The sequence below is a fragment of the Tachypleus tridentatus genome, chromosome 12 (assembly GCF_004210375.1).
Source record: "Tachypleus tridentatus isolate NWPU-2018 chromosome 12, ASM421037v1, whole genome shotgun sequence".
In the NCBI taxonomy this organism is placed as follows: Eukaryota; Metazoa; Arthropoda; class Merostomata; order Xiphosura; family Limulidae; genus Tachypleus; species Tachypleus tridentatus.
This window is the reverse complement of record NC_134836.1, coordinates 1,782,048-1,802,937: the sequence shown is the minus strand read 5'-3', so window position 1 is coordinate 1,802,937 and position 20,890 is coordinate 1,782,048. Positions and strand designations below refer to the sequence as shown.

Below are 20,890 nucleotides of genomic sequence, written 5' to 3'. Positions count from 1 at the left end.
TTCATCCAAGCTACTTAATATATTTCTCAGGGTATCATGCTTGCATTTAAAGAAAAAAGTAACAATTTTCCTTGTAATAATTGGCTTTCTGTTGATTACAAATAATATAGTATTAAAGATATTAACAAATCATGAAAGATAGGATGTGACAGGTGAGAGTGGCAAGAGGGTCTGAATTTTTATTTGACAACTCTGTAACCAAACATGGTTGAAAGCTATGAAAATTTTGATTCAACTGAGTGCATAATTTACATTAAATCTCATACTTATTGGAGGGGTTGTGAATAAATTAAGAGAAGAGGAAATGCTTGGAAAAAATGTCACATTTCTCACAGTATGCAAAATTTGGGATTTTTTATAAACGTTTCCTTGTAAAATTAAGAACTTAAAACTTATATGCTATTAAAAATATTGATTATTAGCTATAATTTTATGTGATACTAATTGGCATAATCATTTTACAAAAGAAGGTGTTATACTTTGTATGACATAAATGTGCATGAAATTGTTATCAATGCTTGTTTATTTGTAAAATATAATTTATACTATTCAGTGGTGGAATATGATTTTTTTTTGGTAGCCATTAAAACATTAAACCCTGAAAGCTGAAAAATTCCTCTGTCTCCTGGATGCAAAGCAAATTTGTTGAGCTCTGCCTTACTTAGGTAAACAGAGTTAAGTCCTTAAAAATCAACTTGCCAAATTGTTACATAAGTACTACACACAAATCCAATTGAGAATTATCTTTGAATTAGCTTATCAAATTAAAACCTTTTATCTTTATAAAATACTTCATTCTGACTGTACTTCATTTGGGAATCATTTATTCCTTTATGTGGTTACAAAGCTACCTACATTGGTAAATTCAAACATCATTTCACTGTATGTATCCATGAAAACCATCCACACAAACATACAAACTACTAGACACAAAATCTCCTCAATTGACTAAAGTTTTAGCTACAAACCATACAAACATGGAATTGCTCATTAAATAAATTTTAATAAATAAACAAGATCTCCCCAGTTTGAAGAATAGCTCAATTTTTGTCGAGCATATTCTAATTAATTTTCCCCCCTTAGTTATATATATACAAATTCCTTTAATGTGGGTCTGTATTCTTTTCACGTTTCACTCACCTGCTTTTACACTCCCCCACTATACTTTTAGGTGTTTACTGTAATACATAAGCTTTTGTTTAAAATTCCAGTGGTTAATTGTAGTTTTACTTATTGTGTTTATTGTATTTGCTGAAGGTGGAAAGTGTCTATCATGAAACATTCAATAAATATGTTGTCACTTCTGTGGTAGTATTGTTCATCATTAGGCTGTGTTTCCCCCCCACATGAATCTGGTTGTATTTTTGTTTAAATATTTCTACCTTGTATATGTATTATGATTGTCTTTAGAAATCTAATGGTCAATTGAGGGTTAATAAAAAGAAAATTTTCAGATTTTTATATTTATAAAAATAACTTACCAGTGTATGGATGTCCTACAAAGATTGTCCCCTGCTGGGACAGCAGTAAGTCTACAGATTTATACCACTTAAATCAGGGGTTTGATTTTTCTTGGTGTACACAGCAGATACAATGTGGCTTTGCTGTAAGCAAAACACACAAAACACCCACAGAAAATTATAATTGGTGTGTTAAAGCAAAACCATAATACTGTTCATGATTATTTAACAACCTAATTTACATATACATAATATAAATTAGTAACATTATTTCTGTGTAGGGACATCTTATGTTGGCACTCTGTTAAAAATAGTATTTGATAATGGTAATGGACTTAGTCTTACTCAGTTAATTTACTTTTTTGCTCTATATGTGTTGCAGCCAAAGAATTTATGTTTTTTCTGATATCTCTCCTTTGCCCACAAAATAGATTTTCTTGATTTGTCCTACCCTCTTTTTGGTGCAAATTTTCAACACTTGCCACCAGCCATCAACCTTCCACTTATGCACAAATAGGAGCAGGACACAACTCCTGTTGTAACCAGTGTCCTATTTACATTTACACCTATTAATTGCTTCTTGACTGGCAGTAGTGCTGTACAGAAGTTTTCATTTTTGGTCAGGGATTTTTAGCATTTTTCTTTAAACCACAGATTTAGTTTTTCATTACTATTCATTTAAATTTTCTTATTTTGTAAGTATGAAAGGTTGCTTTTCCCACTTTCTTGCTTTTTTCATGGGCGTTTTAGGCTCGTGTATTGTGGATTCCAGTCTGTGGCATGTGGTGCCTGACCAGATATACTCTCTCTCCACACACATGTACGCACGCACGTTACTAAGCTGGAATATACTTAGAGCAGAAACCTGTACAAGCTAGAAATATCAAACATTTTGCAGCATTATATTACAATTTCTCTTATAAAATGGTGAACCTGCAAAACACAGATGGAAAACTATCTATAACACAACTCATCTATCAACAAATAGGTATAGAACCTGAGTAGGGTGGAAAAAATGTTTTTTGATTAAATATTAATTTCTTATTTAATTAATAATTTGATTAAATGTTAATAAATCCTCAGACACTTTGTTACAGTAAGTATTGGTTAAATATATTCTGTTCCTTTTCTACCATTATTATTCCAAAGGTTGCTATTTGAAAGAACAATTAACTGTACATTTGGTCACATTTGCTGATGGGAAAACTAGAGAAACCATGGGTAATAGGTAAAAGTGAAAATCTGTGCTGTTTCAAAAATTTAAGGAAGAATTAACTTCCTGTGGAATGGAAAGCAAATAATAACATGTGGATGACAAATGTTATTTTTGAGGAATTTTTGAACAAGTTAAACAAAAGAATGGAACAAGAGAATAGGAATATTTTACTTTTCCTAGATAATACAACTTGTCACCCAAAAGTTCAACTTTCATATGTTCATTTTTAGTCTTTCTACCTTCATGTACAACACCAGTTCTACAGGATAATGGAATTATACAGTGTTTAAAATTGAAATACAGAAAATTGATGCTTTGGCATGTTATTGTAAACATGGATGACTGCAAGAGAGCATATGAAATGACAATGAAAACTGACTTGACATGTTAGATGCAATTGCATTTTTAAGTCATTTAGTCAAATGTGTAAAAGATGAATGCATAATAAAGTGCTTTTGAAACTTTGGATTTATTCGTAATAATGGCGGAGATTGTGAAGTTTTTTTGTTGTGATAGTTCCAGTGAAATCCAAACTCTGATTGAGAAGATTGATGCAGATGACTCTGTGAATGCAGAAAGTTTTGTGAATGTTGACAAGAATGTTTTAACAGAAACTGATGAAATTGATTTAAAATCTATAATAGAATTGCAAGATGGTAACTGTGAGAGATTCACAAAATGAACAAAGTGGAAAAGATAGTGAGGAAATATAAATTCGTACTTAATCACAAGTGTTAAGTTATATTAATGCTATCAAATTGTATGTAAAAATGAAGGGAGAATATGAACTTCATGAAAAGGCCGTAGAATTGGCGTTCTTTTTTAACCACATGAGAAGGCCCATTTAAAAAAATAAACAGTTGAAATTGGACACTTTCTTCTAATACATTTAAGATTTTGTGTACTTACGTATATCTTGAATGTCTATTTTTGTTCTTATTCTAATAAATATAGCATAAAGAGTATAATAACTTAATTCACAAACATCTTACTTCTCTTGAGTCAGGCAAGTATAATATTCCACTCAAAAATTATATATAATTAAAAAAATGCATGTTCACTCTCTAAGCCGGAAAACTTGCTTAAGCTAGAAATTTTATTCGGTCCCATGCGATTCTACCTTAGATAGGTTTTACTGTATGTGTGTGTGCATTTTTTTTAATCCTCATAACTCATCCTGTGACCATGCTCCTTGTCATGTTGTAGCCATTCCTACCTTGGACCTGATGTATAATTCCAGATGCCACCAGGTATTGGTTATGTGTGTCTGTTCTATTGCCATTTGTGCCTAAAAAATTGTGTGGATGCATCAGAAGCAAAAGAGTAGAAATAAAGATATGGGTAAAGGTGTACCTATGTCTCTGACTGGCCATGGGGATGCTCTGAACATCTTTCAAGAAACAACATGATTCTTATTTTCATGGGGATGATTATGCTGTTAGCAGTTAATCAGCATTAACTCTGTTGCAAATAATTATACCAATGTTGGAAATTCAACAATTTCTATGGAGGCCTTTTTCATGTAATCTACTTCTAACAGGCAAGAAGAGCCCATGACTGCGTTATCAACCTTTATTGATCGACATATTTATGCTGTTAATTTCAAATTCTCTGTTACTGTGTATCTGGCTTATCTTTTCTTCTTTTTTTTTAATGCTCATAGGGTTGCTTAACAATGAAATATCCCTTCCATTTTCATCTTAATGATTAAAAACATTTCATTAATTATTTCATGTTTACTGAATGTTGAGGGAGTATCAAAAAAGATTGTATCTTATGACAATTCATATTCCTCAAATCTCACTCCAGTTACATTAACATACTCTCTCGCATAAATGAACTTTTTTGTTTACAAAAGTATTTCAAATACTTTGAAATGAGTTTCAGATTATATATCACCATGACTTCTGTTGGGTGATGTCTTTAGTGTCAAGGTCATGGTACAAAAGTATTTCAACTACTTTGAAATGAGTTTCAGATTATATTTCACCATGACTTCTGTTGGGTGATGTCTTTAGTGTCAAGGTCATAGTACTCTTTAAAGTTTGAAATTTTATTTTCTTCACATTGCTTTCTCTTCAGCATCAAGGCTTAAAAGCTGAAGATCAGCTATTTAAAAATAAATTTGGCTGTAAGATAAAATTACTTAAACATTCAGTTGTTTCATTGAGCATTATATATCATTCTAATTGTCAAATATTATAATAATTTCAGAATATAAATACATGATTGATTGCAAACCTGCCAATCTTTATTTTTTTAAATGTCATTTAAATTTTCATTTATTAATATTTGTAGGCATTGGAGAGAAATGAGACCAACTAATACAAATGCTTCTAGTAACGAAGCCATTCAGAATCAAGGAAATTTGAATTCAGTTCCAGTTGAACTGCAAACAAGATCTAGAGAATTAGGATTATGCTTTTCTCTACCATTTTTACCAAGATCATTTCTATCATCTGATCCTGTCTTGGGAGAGTCATACTGTGACTGTTACAAAGAGAAAGACCACAATGTAGAATGTACTTGTGGAGAAGATGATACAGGTAAGTTAATAGATATGTTGACTGAAGGATTTTTCACAAAATGAAAAATCGTGTATATTTCCTCTCACAAGTTAAAGCAGTGAAACAAGTCTGATGGCCAATCCCACTATTTATCTGTAAAAGAGTAGCCCAATAGTTGGTGGTGATGATTAGCTGCTTTCCTTCTAGTCTTGCACTGCTAATTTAGGGATGGCTAGAGCAGATAGCCCTTGAGTAGCTTTGCGCGAAATTCAAAACAAACCAAACCAGTTTATTCAACTTTAAAATGCTTCACAGAGAGTGATATTTCTGTGAAATTACTAAACATATATTAAAACTTAACTTGGTAGACATTTTATGTTATAAAAAATTTTTATAACTTTGACTTAATTATTATTTTTAAAATTTCAGGATTTCTTTTGAAACATTCTTTTTATGTGAACAAAACAGTACAACTTGGTTTTGGGAATCTTTTCCTAACTCAGTGATGTACTTTAATGAAACAGCTTTTCTGTTTTTGTCCAGAATTATTCATTTCACATTCAAGTAACTTGAATGTCTTTGATATTCATAAAAATATTGTATTTTTTGCCAATTTCAAAAGAAATGTATTTGGAAAAACAGGTACAAAAAATTAACATATCTGTTGTGAACCCAAAAGTCGAGTCTCAAATTATCTGAGTGCACCTTATTTGAACTGTTTCATCACTAAGCCTTATTTTATTTGTTTAAAGAATTCTAAGTAGTTAATAATCTGTGAAAATAAATATGGCACTTTAATATACATACGATATTACATTGAAGTTTAATATAATAGTAAGACTACCACATGTTGTGCACACAAAAAAAACAATTTGCTTGTAATTTCTCTGGAAAAGGTTTAAAGGACATTTATAACAAATCAGTTATATGGCATCACATCTTGTACAGTCTCCATTTTCATCTCATTACATTCTGTGCATACAGAGCTTCAGTGATATTTCTTAGGCATGGTTATTATAAGACAAACACTTAAAAATATTGTGTAACACACACCCTCAGATTATGGGTTAATTCTGTAAGTTGTTAAGCACAAAGCTTCATAATTGGCTGTGCTGTATCTGTATCGAAACCTGGATTTTAGCATTATAAGCTTTCAGATTTGCCACTGGGAGGCAAATACAGTTAAAAGAAATAAACTCATCTTCTATAATGGCTACTGTGTCCAAAAAAATGTGTAATACACTTTGGAATAATGTCTGGGGACCATAAGCAGATTGACAGAAAAAAAAGCTTAAGTACTCTTTTTACAATTCAAACATATACAGTTGTAAAACAAAATGTTCTTTTCAAAATTTATTGATCAACTTAATTCCTCAACCACTGTATTGTATATTAAATGCATTATTGTTGTATTTTTATTGCAAAAAGAGCTAAGCATGTTTATAGTTATTGTTATTAAATTAATGAATGTAATTATGCACCAAAATCACACAGATCAGTTATTCCTAAACTGGGGTTCACGAGATAGTGTCAAAAGGGTCTTAGTAAAAGAGGAAATGTACTCTTTAAACTTCTCTGAAATTGAAAAATTGAAGAAAGCAATGAGTAAAGGTGCTCAAACAAGGTTTCTAAAATCTGCAAGATAACGTTTGTGATCCCTGTTACGGGTGACTAGTACATGTATCTGAGCCAATAGGGTTTAAACTAAGATACAAACTGCAGATTCTAAATTGTAGTGTACACTTTATTGTGAAAGGTTGGATCCATACTGTAGTTAGGATATATCATCTCTTTGCAAGCTTTGCTTCACTATGAAGTTAAAACAATAGAACTTGAACAAGTAGAAGTGATATGGATACCTTGACCCACATCAAAAACTATCATTCTTAAGGTACCATTGGTTGTGTGAAAGTAGTTGTGTTGATATAACAGGAAAAACAATGAAAAAAATAAGTTATGCAAACAGACCTCTGAGAATGAAAATAAGCTCACTTTCATCCTGAATAATGGTCAAGCACCTGTAGGAATATTGTAATGAAAACTAAGATGTGCAGAATATTGGTATATGTTGTGCATTACTTGAATTATGGTTGATATCACATGATTTGTTAAATCTTTACATGAGAAAATATACAGTAAGTAAATTTAATGTATTAAATAATGACTGTATATGTACATACCAAATATCTAACCAGTCATAAGTTCAAATTTATTGAAGTATTAAACATGTTTTCAGCCATCAGTAACAACTGAGGCCTGCAAATGCAAAATGAGACATTGTATAGTCGATTGCATTAGTGCCCTTATGTTTTATCATAAACCAGCGATGCATTTCAATTTCACAGTATACCATTTACTTGAAAAACTGTACATTTGATTAAGAAAGCACATTTTTGTATTTAGATAGCCATATGAGCTTAGAACTAAGTAATTACAAATCTTTTGGATTCATCTTATTGCATTTTTCTCAAGTCTTCCTGCTGCAAAGTTGTGTTATTCTGATATCATATCTTACCTTCTTGACTTATACTGCCCTCCATATGCACACATTTTTACTCACCAGTAGCCTTGATACTCTCACCTGCCTTCATGAAGGAAGTTGACTATGTTTTATACAGTCTTCTCTTTCTCCTGATGATTGTCCTCTCATACCATTTTCAGATATGCCTAAATATGAGGATGAGGTTTTGGGCAGTTCATTTGGTTCTTCTGCCTGTGCCTCACTGTTATGATTTGTTTCGAGAGAGGTGCTTGGGCCTACTTTTCTCTTTTGTCAGTTTTATCATTCAGGCAATATGTTATAATTTTACCTTGTTTCCAATTTCCTCCATTTCCTCATCTGCCTTACTCAGTGATGGGCTTGCTGGTGGGTCAATATCTAGTTTTCCTTGTTGGCGAGCAGACATTGTTTCCCTCCTCCCTCATGGATCCTGTTTTTGTTTGTCTTGGAATTCTTCCAAGCCTTGAGACCTTTCTCTTATTTCCCTTATGAGATCGATTTGCCTACTTCATAACTTGACTTATTCTTCCCTTTTACTGGATGTTTATCATATTTTTCATGTCTTTTCACATAAAATCTGTTATCTTACCATGTCCCAGGCTGCTCATTTCCATCTTCTATTGGAAGTATGCCACTGGTACCAGTATATTGACCACTTCACATACCTTCATTGATAATTATCTTCACCAACTGGCTGTTTCATGTTCTACAGGTTATTGTTTTCCCTCACTATTTTGTGCTCCTGAATTTCTTTTTGAGTGAGAAAGTGATTCTCTTTTTCTTCTTATTTGCATGGGCCCTTTTTTTCCATATTAGGATTCAGTTTTGTGACAAGTGTTACCTGACCAGATATATTTATTCTTTCATCTACATTGCATGAGCTGTGTGTCTAATATGCAGACTGGACAGCACACTCCCAATGTTGACTAGTGATGCACCCCTGCTTTGCTGTCCACCTTTGTACTGCCCTCTGAATGTCACTTCTTGACAGGTATGGTGATTATTATGTTGGATGTGTGCAGAAGATGATGTGGATTTTTGGTATGAAGGCTTATCTTCCCTACAAATTCCTATATCCAAGGTGATAGATCGGGGACTTTCTTTCTACTGTGGGCTGGATGTCTTTATTACAGTTTGCCTGGTGTCTGTTGAGGTCGATCTTCCACTTATGTGATGATGTGCTTTAGACATTCTGCACCTGTGGTCCCTTAAGTTTATATATGTGACTGGGTATCCTCCTCCTACTAAAAAACTGGATGATGCATTCCCAGTGCTTCCTTGTGAAGGACTGAAGATGCATCCCCACTTTGCTGTCCTACTGTTCCCTGGGCTAATTTCCAAGAGTATATCATAAAGATTGTGTTGGATGTACTCACATAATGATGTGTGATAAGGGAAGAGGGTCCTGCTGTGATACTGTCCTTCTAATGACACATTTTCATGTGGACAAAAATTATATCTGGTTCAGAAGTAATGCAGTCTCCCATGGAAGTGTTGCTTTCAATTTATGCACACAACTCATGGTCTTTCTTTGGGAACTTAATGTAGGATTTTAATTATTTGTGAGAGAAAGTAAGATATCATATCAGAAGATAACATTTCCTTATGCTGAAAATGTATTTCTGATAGGTATTTACCTTCTCTTGCATTTCACACCTGACTTCCTTCCAGTGTAAGTTTTGTACATACTGTATGGAACAGAAGGCACTAGTGATGATAGGAATTGTATCCCACTCCCATTGGTGGACCCTTTGAGGTGCGTTCCTCTTTGTGGTGAGGGGACCTCCCAGACAAGGTTTTGTACTTTCAGTTAACCTTATCTTGGATCTGAACGTCCATCCACGCTTGCCTTGAATTCCTGTAGACAGGTAGCCCCTGAGGGTCAATAAGCTGATCCTGTTGGGGTAGGGTCAACTGAGTACCAGTGTTGGATGTTCTTAATGGGTTTGTGGACATTGTGTTTGTTGCTGATGTTTCGGTATAATGCTCACAAAACCCTGGTATTGCTGCAGTGTCCTTGTTCAGCATTGTAATGTATCCCCTGTCTCCATTGGACAGCCCATCCCACCATGACTTATTACCATCCCCACCTGTGACCTTTTGTTGATTCACCTGAAGAAGATGGCTACTTTCTCTAAGAAGTATCATCTTTTATTTGCCAAACATCTTTTGAAACATTCTTTTCTCATTTCTACAGATGGTTCAAAATCAGGTCACTCAGTGGGCTCTGCCATGTTTTGTTATGATTTAGTGGTTGTTCACAGGATCCTCTCTGCAGTTTCTATCTTCACTTTTGAGTTGTATGCTACTTTTCTTGCTCTGCATCATGTAGAAGCTATGCAGTACTCAAATTGTACTATTTATACAAATTCTCTTTGCTTTCTACTGGCTCTGGAATCACTTCACATTAGTTCTCACTCTGTTCTCATCGATATTCAAAACAGACTAGCCCATTTTTCTTTATCTTCCATTTCTATCCAGTACCTTTTAATTCAATAGGTTTATGTGTAATAACAATAACAGTTCTTATTTTAAAACATACCATTTCACACGAATAATTGTTTTTTTATAGTGTCCAGGTTTGTTCCAGTGCTAATTTCACAAACATACAATTTAGACCTGATAAGCTTAATGCCAGAGCAGTGTATAAATAAATGACCAAAAAAAGTATACAATTTTTGGAACTGAATACTTTAGCATATGGAGACAGTTTTTTAATATTTCTAACCACATTTTGTAGACTGAATTTTTGAAAGAGTTTCTGGATACATATCCTGTACTTTTTAACATTTCCATATAATTTTTAAAAATGTTTTTAAAAAATAATTTTCATAAATAGTATGCTTTGAAGGTTAATTAGTACTTTTAATTTGTAACTGTCAGGATAATTTTATTTTTACTTTATGTTGTGTTTTCCTTAACTTCTGTATTTTGCTTTGTTCATAACATACATTTTATGTTCTGTCATTTGGAGCAGTAGGATTATTTTTGAGAGGATGAAGTGTTTCATACAACTGTCGTATTCAGTTAAGATCAATGTTTTACACCTGAAGAAAAATGTTCAAAAGTATATGCTAAATTTTTTAATGAATATTATATATTTATGCTCATCTTAATTTTTAAGACAATGCACTTCATAATACTGGCTATATTTCTAACATTGAGTTGAGTTTCATATTTTGATAAGATTTGAAACTATTATATTTTGTGTATGTTATTCATAAAATGTGTTTGATATTGCAGATTTTGACTGGGTTTGGGACCATAATCAACGGTCAGTCAACACTAATCTTCAAAATGGGAACAGAGAAGTTAGGTTTCATAGTGAATACAGTTGTGGAACAGCAGCAGTTAGAGGGAATCAAGCAATGGCATCTAATCAGCACTACTGGGAGATCAAAATGACTTCTCCTGTGTATGGAACAGATATGGTTTGTTGAAATGATTAAATCTCTATATGAAAAGATATTTTAAAAAATTCTTTCAATTGACAAAGCTCGGCTATTTCAGAAGCCTCATTTGATTAGAAATCATTATGAAGAAAGAATGAACAAGACTAATTAACATGAAAATAACATAGTATATTGTTAACTGGTGACAGCTTGTTTTAAGAGGGCAAAACGTTTGCAATTAAAGGAAAAAGTGTTTAAAATATACAAATCTATGTATGTTTTTACATTTTAAAAAACTATGAAAACTGTTCATTATTATCACTCTTTGGCTCTTAAAGATGTAAGCTGTAAAACTACCATCTTAAGCAGATGTATTAAATGTGTAAAAAGTAACTTGTATATTAATCATGTAAATTTTATATTACAGAATAGCCAGAAGTTTTATTTAAATTATTGTTTAAAGTAGAATTAAGTAAAATTTTAAAATTACATGCTCTATGTGTGAAAATTGATATACTTATCCAATTTTTAAATAAAAAATCTGCAAATTTTTGTTGGAGAGTAAATAATATTTTGTAGTGAATTAGCTGCTATAGAAATGGCATGTCTTTACCAAATAAGTTTACATCAGTAAAACAACAAATATGTAAGGATGGAATACGTTATAAAACTCCAATGTTTTAACATATTAAACCAAAGTAAAGAATTTTCTTTAATGTACTTTTGTATCCAGGAAAATTAGTCAGGCTGAATTGTACTGTTGCAATGTAGGAAAGCAGTATATTAATATAAGGTTATTTGTCAGTATTTTAAAAGTATTGGAAAAGGATCTTATTTTTCCCAGTAGTTTTTTTTTTTAAATCAATACATTTGTATTGCTGCTTTTTGATAGAACGTTTAATACTTCATACACTAAAAAAGTGTACATGAAAAGTTCAGTGCTGTGAACAAAACCCTATGTAGAGAAGCAGCATTAATTCACAACAGCATTGTGCAAATATGAGTTACTGCTCATCAGCTGGCCTGTAAGTGAAATTGAGTGAGTTGCAGAAGACACAGAAGTAAATAAAAATAATTTTAAAAATGAGAATCCTAAAATGTTTTTGGTGAAACAAAACAAAAAATGCAAAGTGTATGGACACTGCTAAACCTTTCTGAAATATAACTTGAGCATTGTTTCCATAAAGTTGCTCTGGCTTCTGTAGTGGGCTGTGTGTTGAGAAAGTATGAAATAGACTTATAACTTTCACAAACAAAATCTTTGTTAAAAATATTTAATTAAAATGTATACATTTTTTGTGTACAAAAATGCAGTCTTTGCTAAAAAGTCTACCAATTGTTGTGAAGATACACAGACCAGCATCAAAAGCTGGTATAAATACTTAGTGTGCAAATATGTATACAAAGTTGTGTATTTTATACTGAACATCTGAACATGTCTGAAAAGGGTTAAGGCACAGAAAGTCAGTGTGAGTTTTTTTTTTTCTTATGGAAATAAATAAAACCATATAACAATGAAGTTTAATAAAGCATACTATAAAAACAACAATTTGAACCAAGTTTTGTGTATTGCATTATTAGAACAAAATAAATTAAAAATTAAGTGGTAATTAAGTCCAAGCAAATACCTCAAATAAACATGTCTCAAAATTATTTCATGTGAATACTGGCTAATTAAATTTTTCTGCACTCTTTCCTTCCAGAAATAAGTTGACTTTTTAAAATAAGAAAGAAAATTACAAATGCCTTTATTTCACAGTTTCTTGAGCCCGTGCCGTAGTAGTTTGTGGTTAAAATTGTAAGTACAGTTATTATTTAAAATAAGTTTCATCTGCTTATGACAGAATATTTTTTCAATTTAGATGGTGGGTGTAGGAACAGAAACTATTGACCTAGATCGGCATCACTACACTTTCTGCAGCTTGTTGGGTTCTGACTGTGATTCATGGGGACTGTCGTACACAGGTTTGTTCCACCATCAGGGAGAAGCTCAATGCTATGCACCCCGGTTTGGTCAAGGAAGCATTATTGGAGTTCATCTTGATATGTGGAATGGTACTTTGTCATTCTATAAAAATCGACAACCATTGGGTAAGATCACACTTGTCTTATTTTTAATACTACCAGGTGTTCATTAAAGGAAGCAGCAATCTAGTAAACTTAAATGTTTCACTTTAATAGTAAAAATTTATAGCAGATTATAGCCATTTCGAAAATGTGCATATTTGTTCCTGGATATGAAGTGTTCGTATACAAATAAAAAAAAATCACAACTTTTAGGCAAATTTACACTTGGTTTGTTTACCAGGATACATGAAGTCATTTGCTAAATTTCCTTCAGATAGTAAAACTTACTAAAAAGGTAGTATTAGAAGAATAGTTATATAAACATCATGTAATTAAATCTTGCAAATTGTGCTATTAATTTCTTTTTACTAAATTTTTATGATTGAAATTAGCTCTTTCGTATCTTCTAAAGTTGAACTTGTGTTTTTCCAGGTGTGGCTTGCAGTGGTTTGAAAGGTAAAACTTTATTTCCAATGGTTTCTTCCACAGCTGCACGAAGTGGGATGAAAGTTATTCGAACTCGCTCTTTTAACACTTCTCTCCAATACTTGTGCTGTGTAGCATTAAGAAAAATTGTCCCATCAGAGTTAGGAGTTTTAGATGTTTTGGCTTTGCCTCCAGGACTGAGTGGTTTTCTGGAAAACAATTTGGATTGGCTTTTGGGTGCTGCTACGACTTCCCAACTTTGCTGTAGTGCCAATGTTAACAGTAATAATAAAACATCTAGCTGTGATTCACATGATGAAAATGGTGAAAAACTGCTAAACAAGATTCAGCCTCGACTCTATCATGGCTGTTGTCATACTAAAGGTAGCACTGTGACAAATTCTCAAGAAACTTCATGTTGGACTTCAAAGTGTTATACTTCTTCAGCTGGAATGCGCAGTTATAATGCAAAGATATCCTCATCTTGTAATTGCTCTAAAAAAGCTGTGAAGAATAAATTGAAACCTGGCTTTTTTATTCCAAATAAGATTAATATTTCGAGCATTGCAGATAAAACTTTTCCTGAGAAATTAGAAATAAACAAGTGTCCTTCTGATAGTGAACATTCCCAACTATCCACTTTTGTTGAAAGCAAATCTAGCAAGCAAAACCAGGTAAAAAACTGCTCAGAACAGGAGGAGTATTATACTGATGATGAACTACCAGAAATTAAAACCTCTCCATTTACACAAGTTTCTCTGAAAAGAAGAAATGCAGTTTTTTGTAACCAAGAAAGTAACAAACTTAAAGTTCATTGTTGCATTAATCCTCTTCATTATGTAGCTGATCCAGGACCAAGTTCAAGTGGCTTGTCTTATAAAGAGAACTCATGTATTTCTGACCCTGGACCTGCAATACTTCCTTCAGTTCAAAATCCAGATATTTCTCCATTAATCCTTAAAGCAGTGGCATGTTCTTGTAACAGTACTTTTTCTCTGCCTTTTAAAAATTCCATTTCTGATTGTGAAACTTCTTTTCATTCAAAAAAACGAAAGTTTGAGGTACAAGAAGAAAAAACTGATGATAATTCTGAGATTTCAGACTTTGAATCTTCACCTACTACAAAAAAAGCTAAATTAATGGATTAAATTAAAATCTAATAAAATACAGTGAACTGAATGGGTAAAATATGTTCATTAATGCTGTAATTAAGTTTTGAAATTCCATTTTTGAAACTGTTTTATTCTGATGCCAATTGTCAAAGGTAGTTACAGAGGTAATTAGGATATTTCCTTGCATGAATGAAAAATAAAATTTCTTGATGTAAACATCTTACATAGATCAGAATTGAAGGATTTGTTATTATCTTTTACTGAATAAATTTGTATTATCAGATACTTCAGATTTAATTAGAAATATGTTCTAAAATATGTCAGCATTATGTTTATAAAATTTTGAAAAGTCAAAAACTACAAAAAATTGCCCAAATAGGAGATAAATGTATTAATGGTTTTTTTTTCATTGAAAAAATTGTTTTTCTTATCTCTACAGTAATTTTTATCATTTCATTGCATATCTGTTGCACATTTTCTGAGACTGTTGGGAATATGATAATTATATTTTCATTGATTACACAACTAATTACAGTTGCTGAATTTTATACTGGTAGGAAATCAGTAATTTTTCAGGAAAGATGCTTTCTGTGGCTAATCATTCTAGTTATATTTTTTAAAAGAATAAGTGCTGCTTTTATGTAAGCCTACTTATCCTGAATTTCTGAGATGCTGTTTTTGGTTTCTCTCTCCCCATTTTAAAGGTTGATCATAAAAATAAAGCACATTCACAGACTGTACAGTACAGTATCAAAATCAAACTTTGAAACTGGTTGACAATTGGTTGATGAAATCCAACAAATAAAGATAAAAATGTGGAAATTTTCTTAATATTTGAGTATTGTTAAGTTAAAAAGTATACATTTTTATGAATACTTAGATTAGAAATGCCTAAGTGGACCAGGTGATTCATCCTGTTTGCTGTACAATTTTATTTGAACCACCAACTGGCATATTGACTGTGTAAGCACTGGTAATGTTCAATCAAGATTTTTTTATTGTAGTATCATATGAAAAAATATTTTAAACTCAAGCAAAGTTTTACTGAAAGAGTAAATTTCACATTATTTAATGGTTTGTGTGAAATATATTAATAACTTGTGTGAAACAGTAAGAAATTTGGTTTTACTAGTTTTATGGTGATTGTGAATTCTATAATGCATATTTATTTATAAGTTTTGTTAATTTGCAAAAAATTCATAGGCTATAGATTTGATATTATAGTAGAAAGCCTCACTAGAGGCATAACCGCATACAAATAATCATGCAGCAGCTCTTCAACAACAGGATGCAACACTAATCATTTCATAACCAGTGCTCTCTTCACATTTGTACTTATTAATCACTTCTTGATTGGCAGTAGTAATGCTCAGATGTACTGATTTTTGTTTATAGACTTTTCATTTTACTACGTATTTAAATTTTGGTATTGGGACAATTTGTTTTTTTTTTCAAACTTTTCCTACTTCTTCAAGGGCTTTTCACTAGTATATTGTGGGTCTTACTCTATGGCATGTGGTGTACAATTTCAGCTGCCACCAGGTGTTGGTTGTGTCTCCCTTTATCTGTTATCCATGGCTAAACTCTCAGGTTTGGGTTATACACACTGTTGAGATGGGGTGTTCCATAGGACTGCTAGTAGCTCTCTTTAGTTTTTTTTGCTTAATAAATATTTTTGTCCAGGACAAGTACACTTTGAACTAACAAGAGTAAAGCAGACAGATTCCTGCTTCCATCTGATACACCATGGTGTTAAGATTCATCCCACCACTGACTTGACATACAATTTTAGGTATTTCCAAGTTTTAGTTGATTGACTCTGTTCATGGAATAGCTCTGCTTTTCAAAATAGGGTATTGCATTCAGCTATTTCATTGTGTCCTGTGATGCAGTCCTCCAGACTTTCTGACATATTTTTTTTCTTTTCTTCTAGTGGAGTATGGGAGTCTGTACCACTTACTAGTTTTTAGCCACTGTGGGTGGTGCACTATGGAGGCCTGTCCTCCTGAGTGGTGAATTATATCACTCAGATGAGAGAATGGCAGTGGTATTCTCTAGGTGTTAGTGGGCTATCAAACTTTCTATAGAAGACCTGATGTACAATTCCAGATGCTGTGAAGTTTTGATTTTAGCATAATGCTGTTTTTCTGTGTGTGTGCATATATCAGATTTTTTTTTCTTTTACTTTGGCACTCCTCCTTCCTACATCCTCTGGATGTGCATTCATGTTGGGTCTGGTTTTGATTGGAGGGGGCCTGGCCATGATTAGTGTCATGTATGGATGGCTTCCACTCTGGACCATGTATAAGTCCAGATATCACCAGGTGTTGGTTAAAGCACTCTTCTCTGTCACTAATATATACTATTTATCTGTTATTGCAGTTTGACACTCAGCTGAGACATTCCTTATCATTGCCCATATGTACATTCCTAGTGGGTCTGGTGTTAATTGGAGATAATCCAGCTAAGTAAGTCCTAATGTATGCTAGTCAGTATTCTGCTACCACAGAATGGATGACAAATGCCCACTACTGCCAGGTTTTGTACTGGAGTTGCACCCTGGGCTTTTAGTCTCTTTTCCTACTGTCTGCTAGATATTGGTTCTCTGCAGATCTGGTGTTAGTTGTAGCTGGTTGTATATATGTGTATTGCTATATAATCTCCTCCTGCTGTGGACTGAAAGTACCATGCTCTTTGCTGTCAGGTTTTGGACCAGAGATGTCATCCTGCTAGAACTTTCCACTTTTTTACCATCTGCAAGATGTCTGTTTCTGGTGGATCTGATGTTTGAAATGCACACAATCAGATCTGATGTCCCATTACAGATTCAGCCATATGTTGGATAATTTCGACCTACTCCTATGGTTTGTCATGCCCTAGTCTCTTAACATCCAGGAGTCCCATTCATTAGTCATTACATATTCTGGAATTCCTTCATGTTTTTCCATCTTTTATGTTCATGGCACAGTCATAAAAGTGCAAAGAGTACACCTGGATCAGATGTGGTGCAGTCTCCTGCTGAGTTATGATGTTTTCTCATTTTGGTTCCACACCTCATATTATTTCAGTATAGGATTTTAGTTACTTTGTGAGTGTAACTAGGAAGTTACATCTAGGAAGTTAGAGTTTTCTTACACTAAACATTTATTTTAGAAAGATACTTACCTCCCTCACATTTCTTACCCAGCCTTTCCACTGATGATATATGGTGTAGGTCTTCTCACAAATCTCAAAGTGACTAAAGAGTATAGGTGTAAAGAGGGCACTGGTTATGATAGGAGTTTTATTGCTTTCCTGTTGATGGGTAGCTACTACATGATAATATGCAGAAGTGGAAAATGGAAGGTTAATGGCATGCATTGAAAATTTGTGCCAATACAAGACAATGCTAGTTAAAAAAAAAAATTTTGTGAGAGGAGGTAAGTATCTGTCTGAAATACATTTTTAGTATAGAAAATGCTAACTTTCCAAGTGCAGTCCACAAAAACAAATTTATTGCCTGTCAAAGCTATTTAAACAGACTTTATGGTTCTCAACTGCCTCAAAGGAACCCAGTCATAATATAGACTTTCATGTATTAGTAAAGTCTTACAAGGAGAGTATTATGTAATGTGAAATTAGTGGTCAAATAACCAAAAAAAAATATTTTCTTTTTCTTAATGACATACCTGAAATGTTTTGCCTTCAATACAATTATTTAGATGTGCTTAAATTGTGTGATTTCATGAGAAATGATATTAGTAGTGTTAAAATTCCATTTAGTGTATAGTACCAAGTACTGTCTTTATCTGAGGTACTTTAGTGAGTTTTCTTTATTTTTTAACTGTTTTAATATCATAGGTCTGTTCATGAACACAGTAACATCACTTGTCTATTATTCAAACCTTTTAGTTTATATGAATAACTTGAATATTAATTAAGATATTTACTTTTTGTCTGTTCTTATTATGTGCTGTTTAACTGATACATTATATGCTTTCATAATTACTTAATTACTTTTCAGTATTAAAAAGATAAGTTTGTGGCATTTGTACTCCATCATTACTTAAATGAATTGTACGCTTATGCTTCTAAAGTAAACGACAAAACTTAGACATGTTCAAGTATGATGTTTATAAGTTCCTCACTAGTGTCACTATAATACTTATCATTGTAGATCTAATATGTAAAACATCAAGTAAATAACTCTTTGTCATGACAGACATAATATTACTTGTGTTTCTATATGCATGGCCAGACTGTGAATCTTAGGGTTCGTTTTTTATTGCAGCAAAATAGCACTCAGCCCTTTGAGCTGGTGGCCTGTATTTATGACAGTAACAGTCAAATTCCACTATTTGATTAACGTAGTCCAGGAATTGGCATGAGTACTAGTGACTGGCTTTCCTTTCTTATCATCAGCAAGTCAAATCTAGTGAAAATAGCTCTTGTGCAGCTTTGTACATGACACAAACCAAAGCTCTCCTAAATAAAAAGTGTTCTTATATCTTTCTGTTAGAGAAAAGAAATTCTCATTTCTCACTGTATGTCTGTTAATTTTAAAAGCAAATTAAAATAAAGTTTTATTAAAAATCTTTAGTGTAAAAAATGTATATACCTAAAAAAAACAACACAGTACTGGTTAGTTCTGGCCAATAAACAAGATATTAGTATTCAGTATAACAGAAACTGAAATGAAAATAAAAAATGTATCCATTCTCTCAGAGGGGGTCTTTTTTTTTTCCCTCCCAAAGAAAAGATAACAGCTTACACTTCTAAGACCATCATTCAATTTCTCTCTTCAGATTCATGTGATATCACATATAAAATACATGCTCTTATATCTAAAAGTGTTTCCTGCAATTTAAACTGTGTGCATTATAATAGTGACAATCAATCTCTTAGTTTGGTGGTATGGCAATGCTGGCTGCATTCCCTCTGGTTAGTAGAAAATTAGTAGCTTTGCTGTAAGTGTATTTTATTTTTGAGGAAATTAAGAATGAAGTACTCAGAATTATCTTTCATTTGTTAAGAAAAATTATTCTTAGCATGTAGCATTTGCCTCTATTAATTTAGAATTTTTTTTCATTTGTTCAGTTTCAGCTATTCTATTTTGAGTTTCTTGTGTCTTTGTATACTTAGATTAGTTAAATATGCTGTGTGTGTGTGTAACGTTTTGTTTGTTGCACTTTCTCTTTTAAGAATATATCTACGGTTATTTATGTGCTATGTATTAAATATGATTAGATTGCTTTAGAAACAATTGCATCTAATAGTATAAAAGAAAGTGTACTGAAAATTGTAATACCATTAATCAAGATTACCTATTATATCAGTACATTTTAACACTTCTATATTATCTAGAGTATTAGAGATGTGAAGTAGTTATATTTTCAGTTTATCATTATAAATAATCGTGACGTGGTAGTTTTCTAAACATGATGCTGAACAATAAAAATCTGTGTGTATATTTTTATGAACTTGAATACCACTTGTTACATTAAGGTCCTGATTTTGATGTCATATAGTCAGGCTAGAAGCAATACCACAAATGTGTAGGATAAATATAGTTGTAAAGTCTTGCATACTTCACTGTTAGTAACTTAAATCTTCATCTACAATTTTATTATAATTAATAGTGGTATGTTAGATGGATATATGCTTGCTAATTGTTAGTAAAAGTTCTTATAGTTTAAATAATGGTGAATTTTGATCAAATTTCAGAAAAGTGGCATTTCATACTTCAACAAAATGTATAGAAGCTGGTAACATAAAGTAGCTATAAATAAATAAATTCTTTTTAACATACTTCAATATCAATGTTCTGTTGAATATGTTCATGTTTTCATGCACAATATTTTAGGTGGATATCTTACACTGCATCTTCATATTATAATTATCTTTTAGCATATTTTAACAAAAAATATATTCACCTTAGATTGTCAAATTAAAATTTGTTTTTGTGTGTGTTAGAAATAATTGAATTTGAAATATTATTCTGTTAAAAGTATCCTTTTGACTTACTCCATTAATATCCATATATTTATCCAAGAAGCTCACTGTCATAAAACCTTCAAAGTTTAGTAGGTGTCAAAACACATGTTAAATAGAGCACGACTGGATGTGGCAACATGTACTGTAATGAAATGGTGAAGCTCCAAAATTTTAATATAATGTACTCAACTTCTGCATAGGTTCAATCTAGTTTTAAGGCTTACCTTTGACAGGCAG

General features: G+C 32.3%; 1 protein-coding gene across 9 annotated transcripts in view; it reads left to right on the top strand.

The window, feature by feature from the left end:
• Positions 1-20,467, top strand: part of LOC143234788 (uncharacterized) — a 49,805-nt gene extending 29,338 nt beyond the window's left edge. For all 9 annotated transcript variants that reach the window (XM_076472414.1, XM_076472421.1, XM_076472418.1 and 6 more), the window contains 4 exons: positions 4,975-5,222; positions 10,927-11,114; positions 12,938-13,166; positions 13,575-20,467. In XM_076472414.1, coding sequence (XP_076328529.1) covers positions 4,975-5,222; positions 10,927-11,114; positions 12,938-13,166; positions 13,575-14,716 — 1,807 coding nt within the window. In that variant the 3' untranslated portion in view covers positions 14,717-20,467. The remainder of the gene's footprint in view (positions 1-4,974; positions 5,223-10,926; positions 11,115-12,937; positions 13,167-13,574) is intronic.
• The last annotated feature ends 423 nt before the right edge of the window (positions 20,468-20,890 follow it).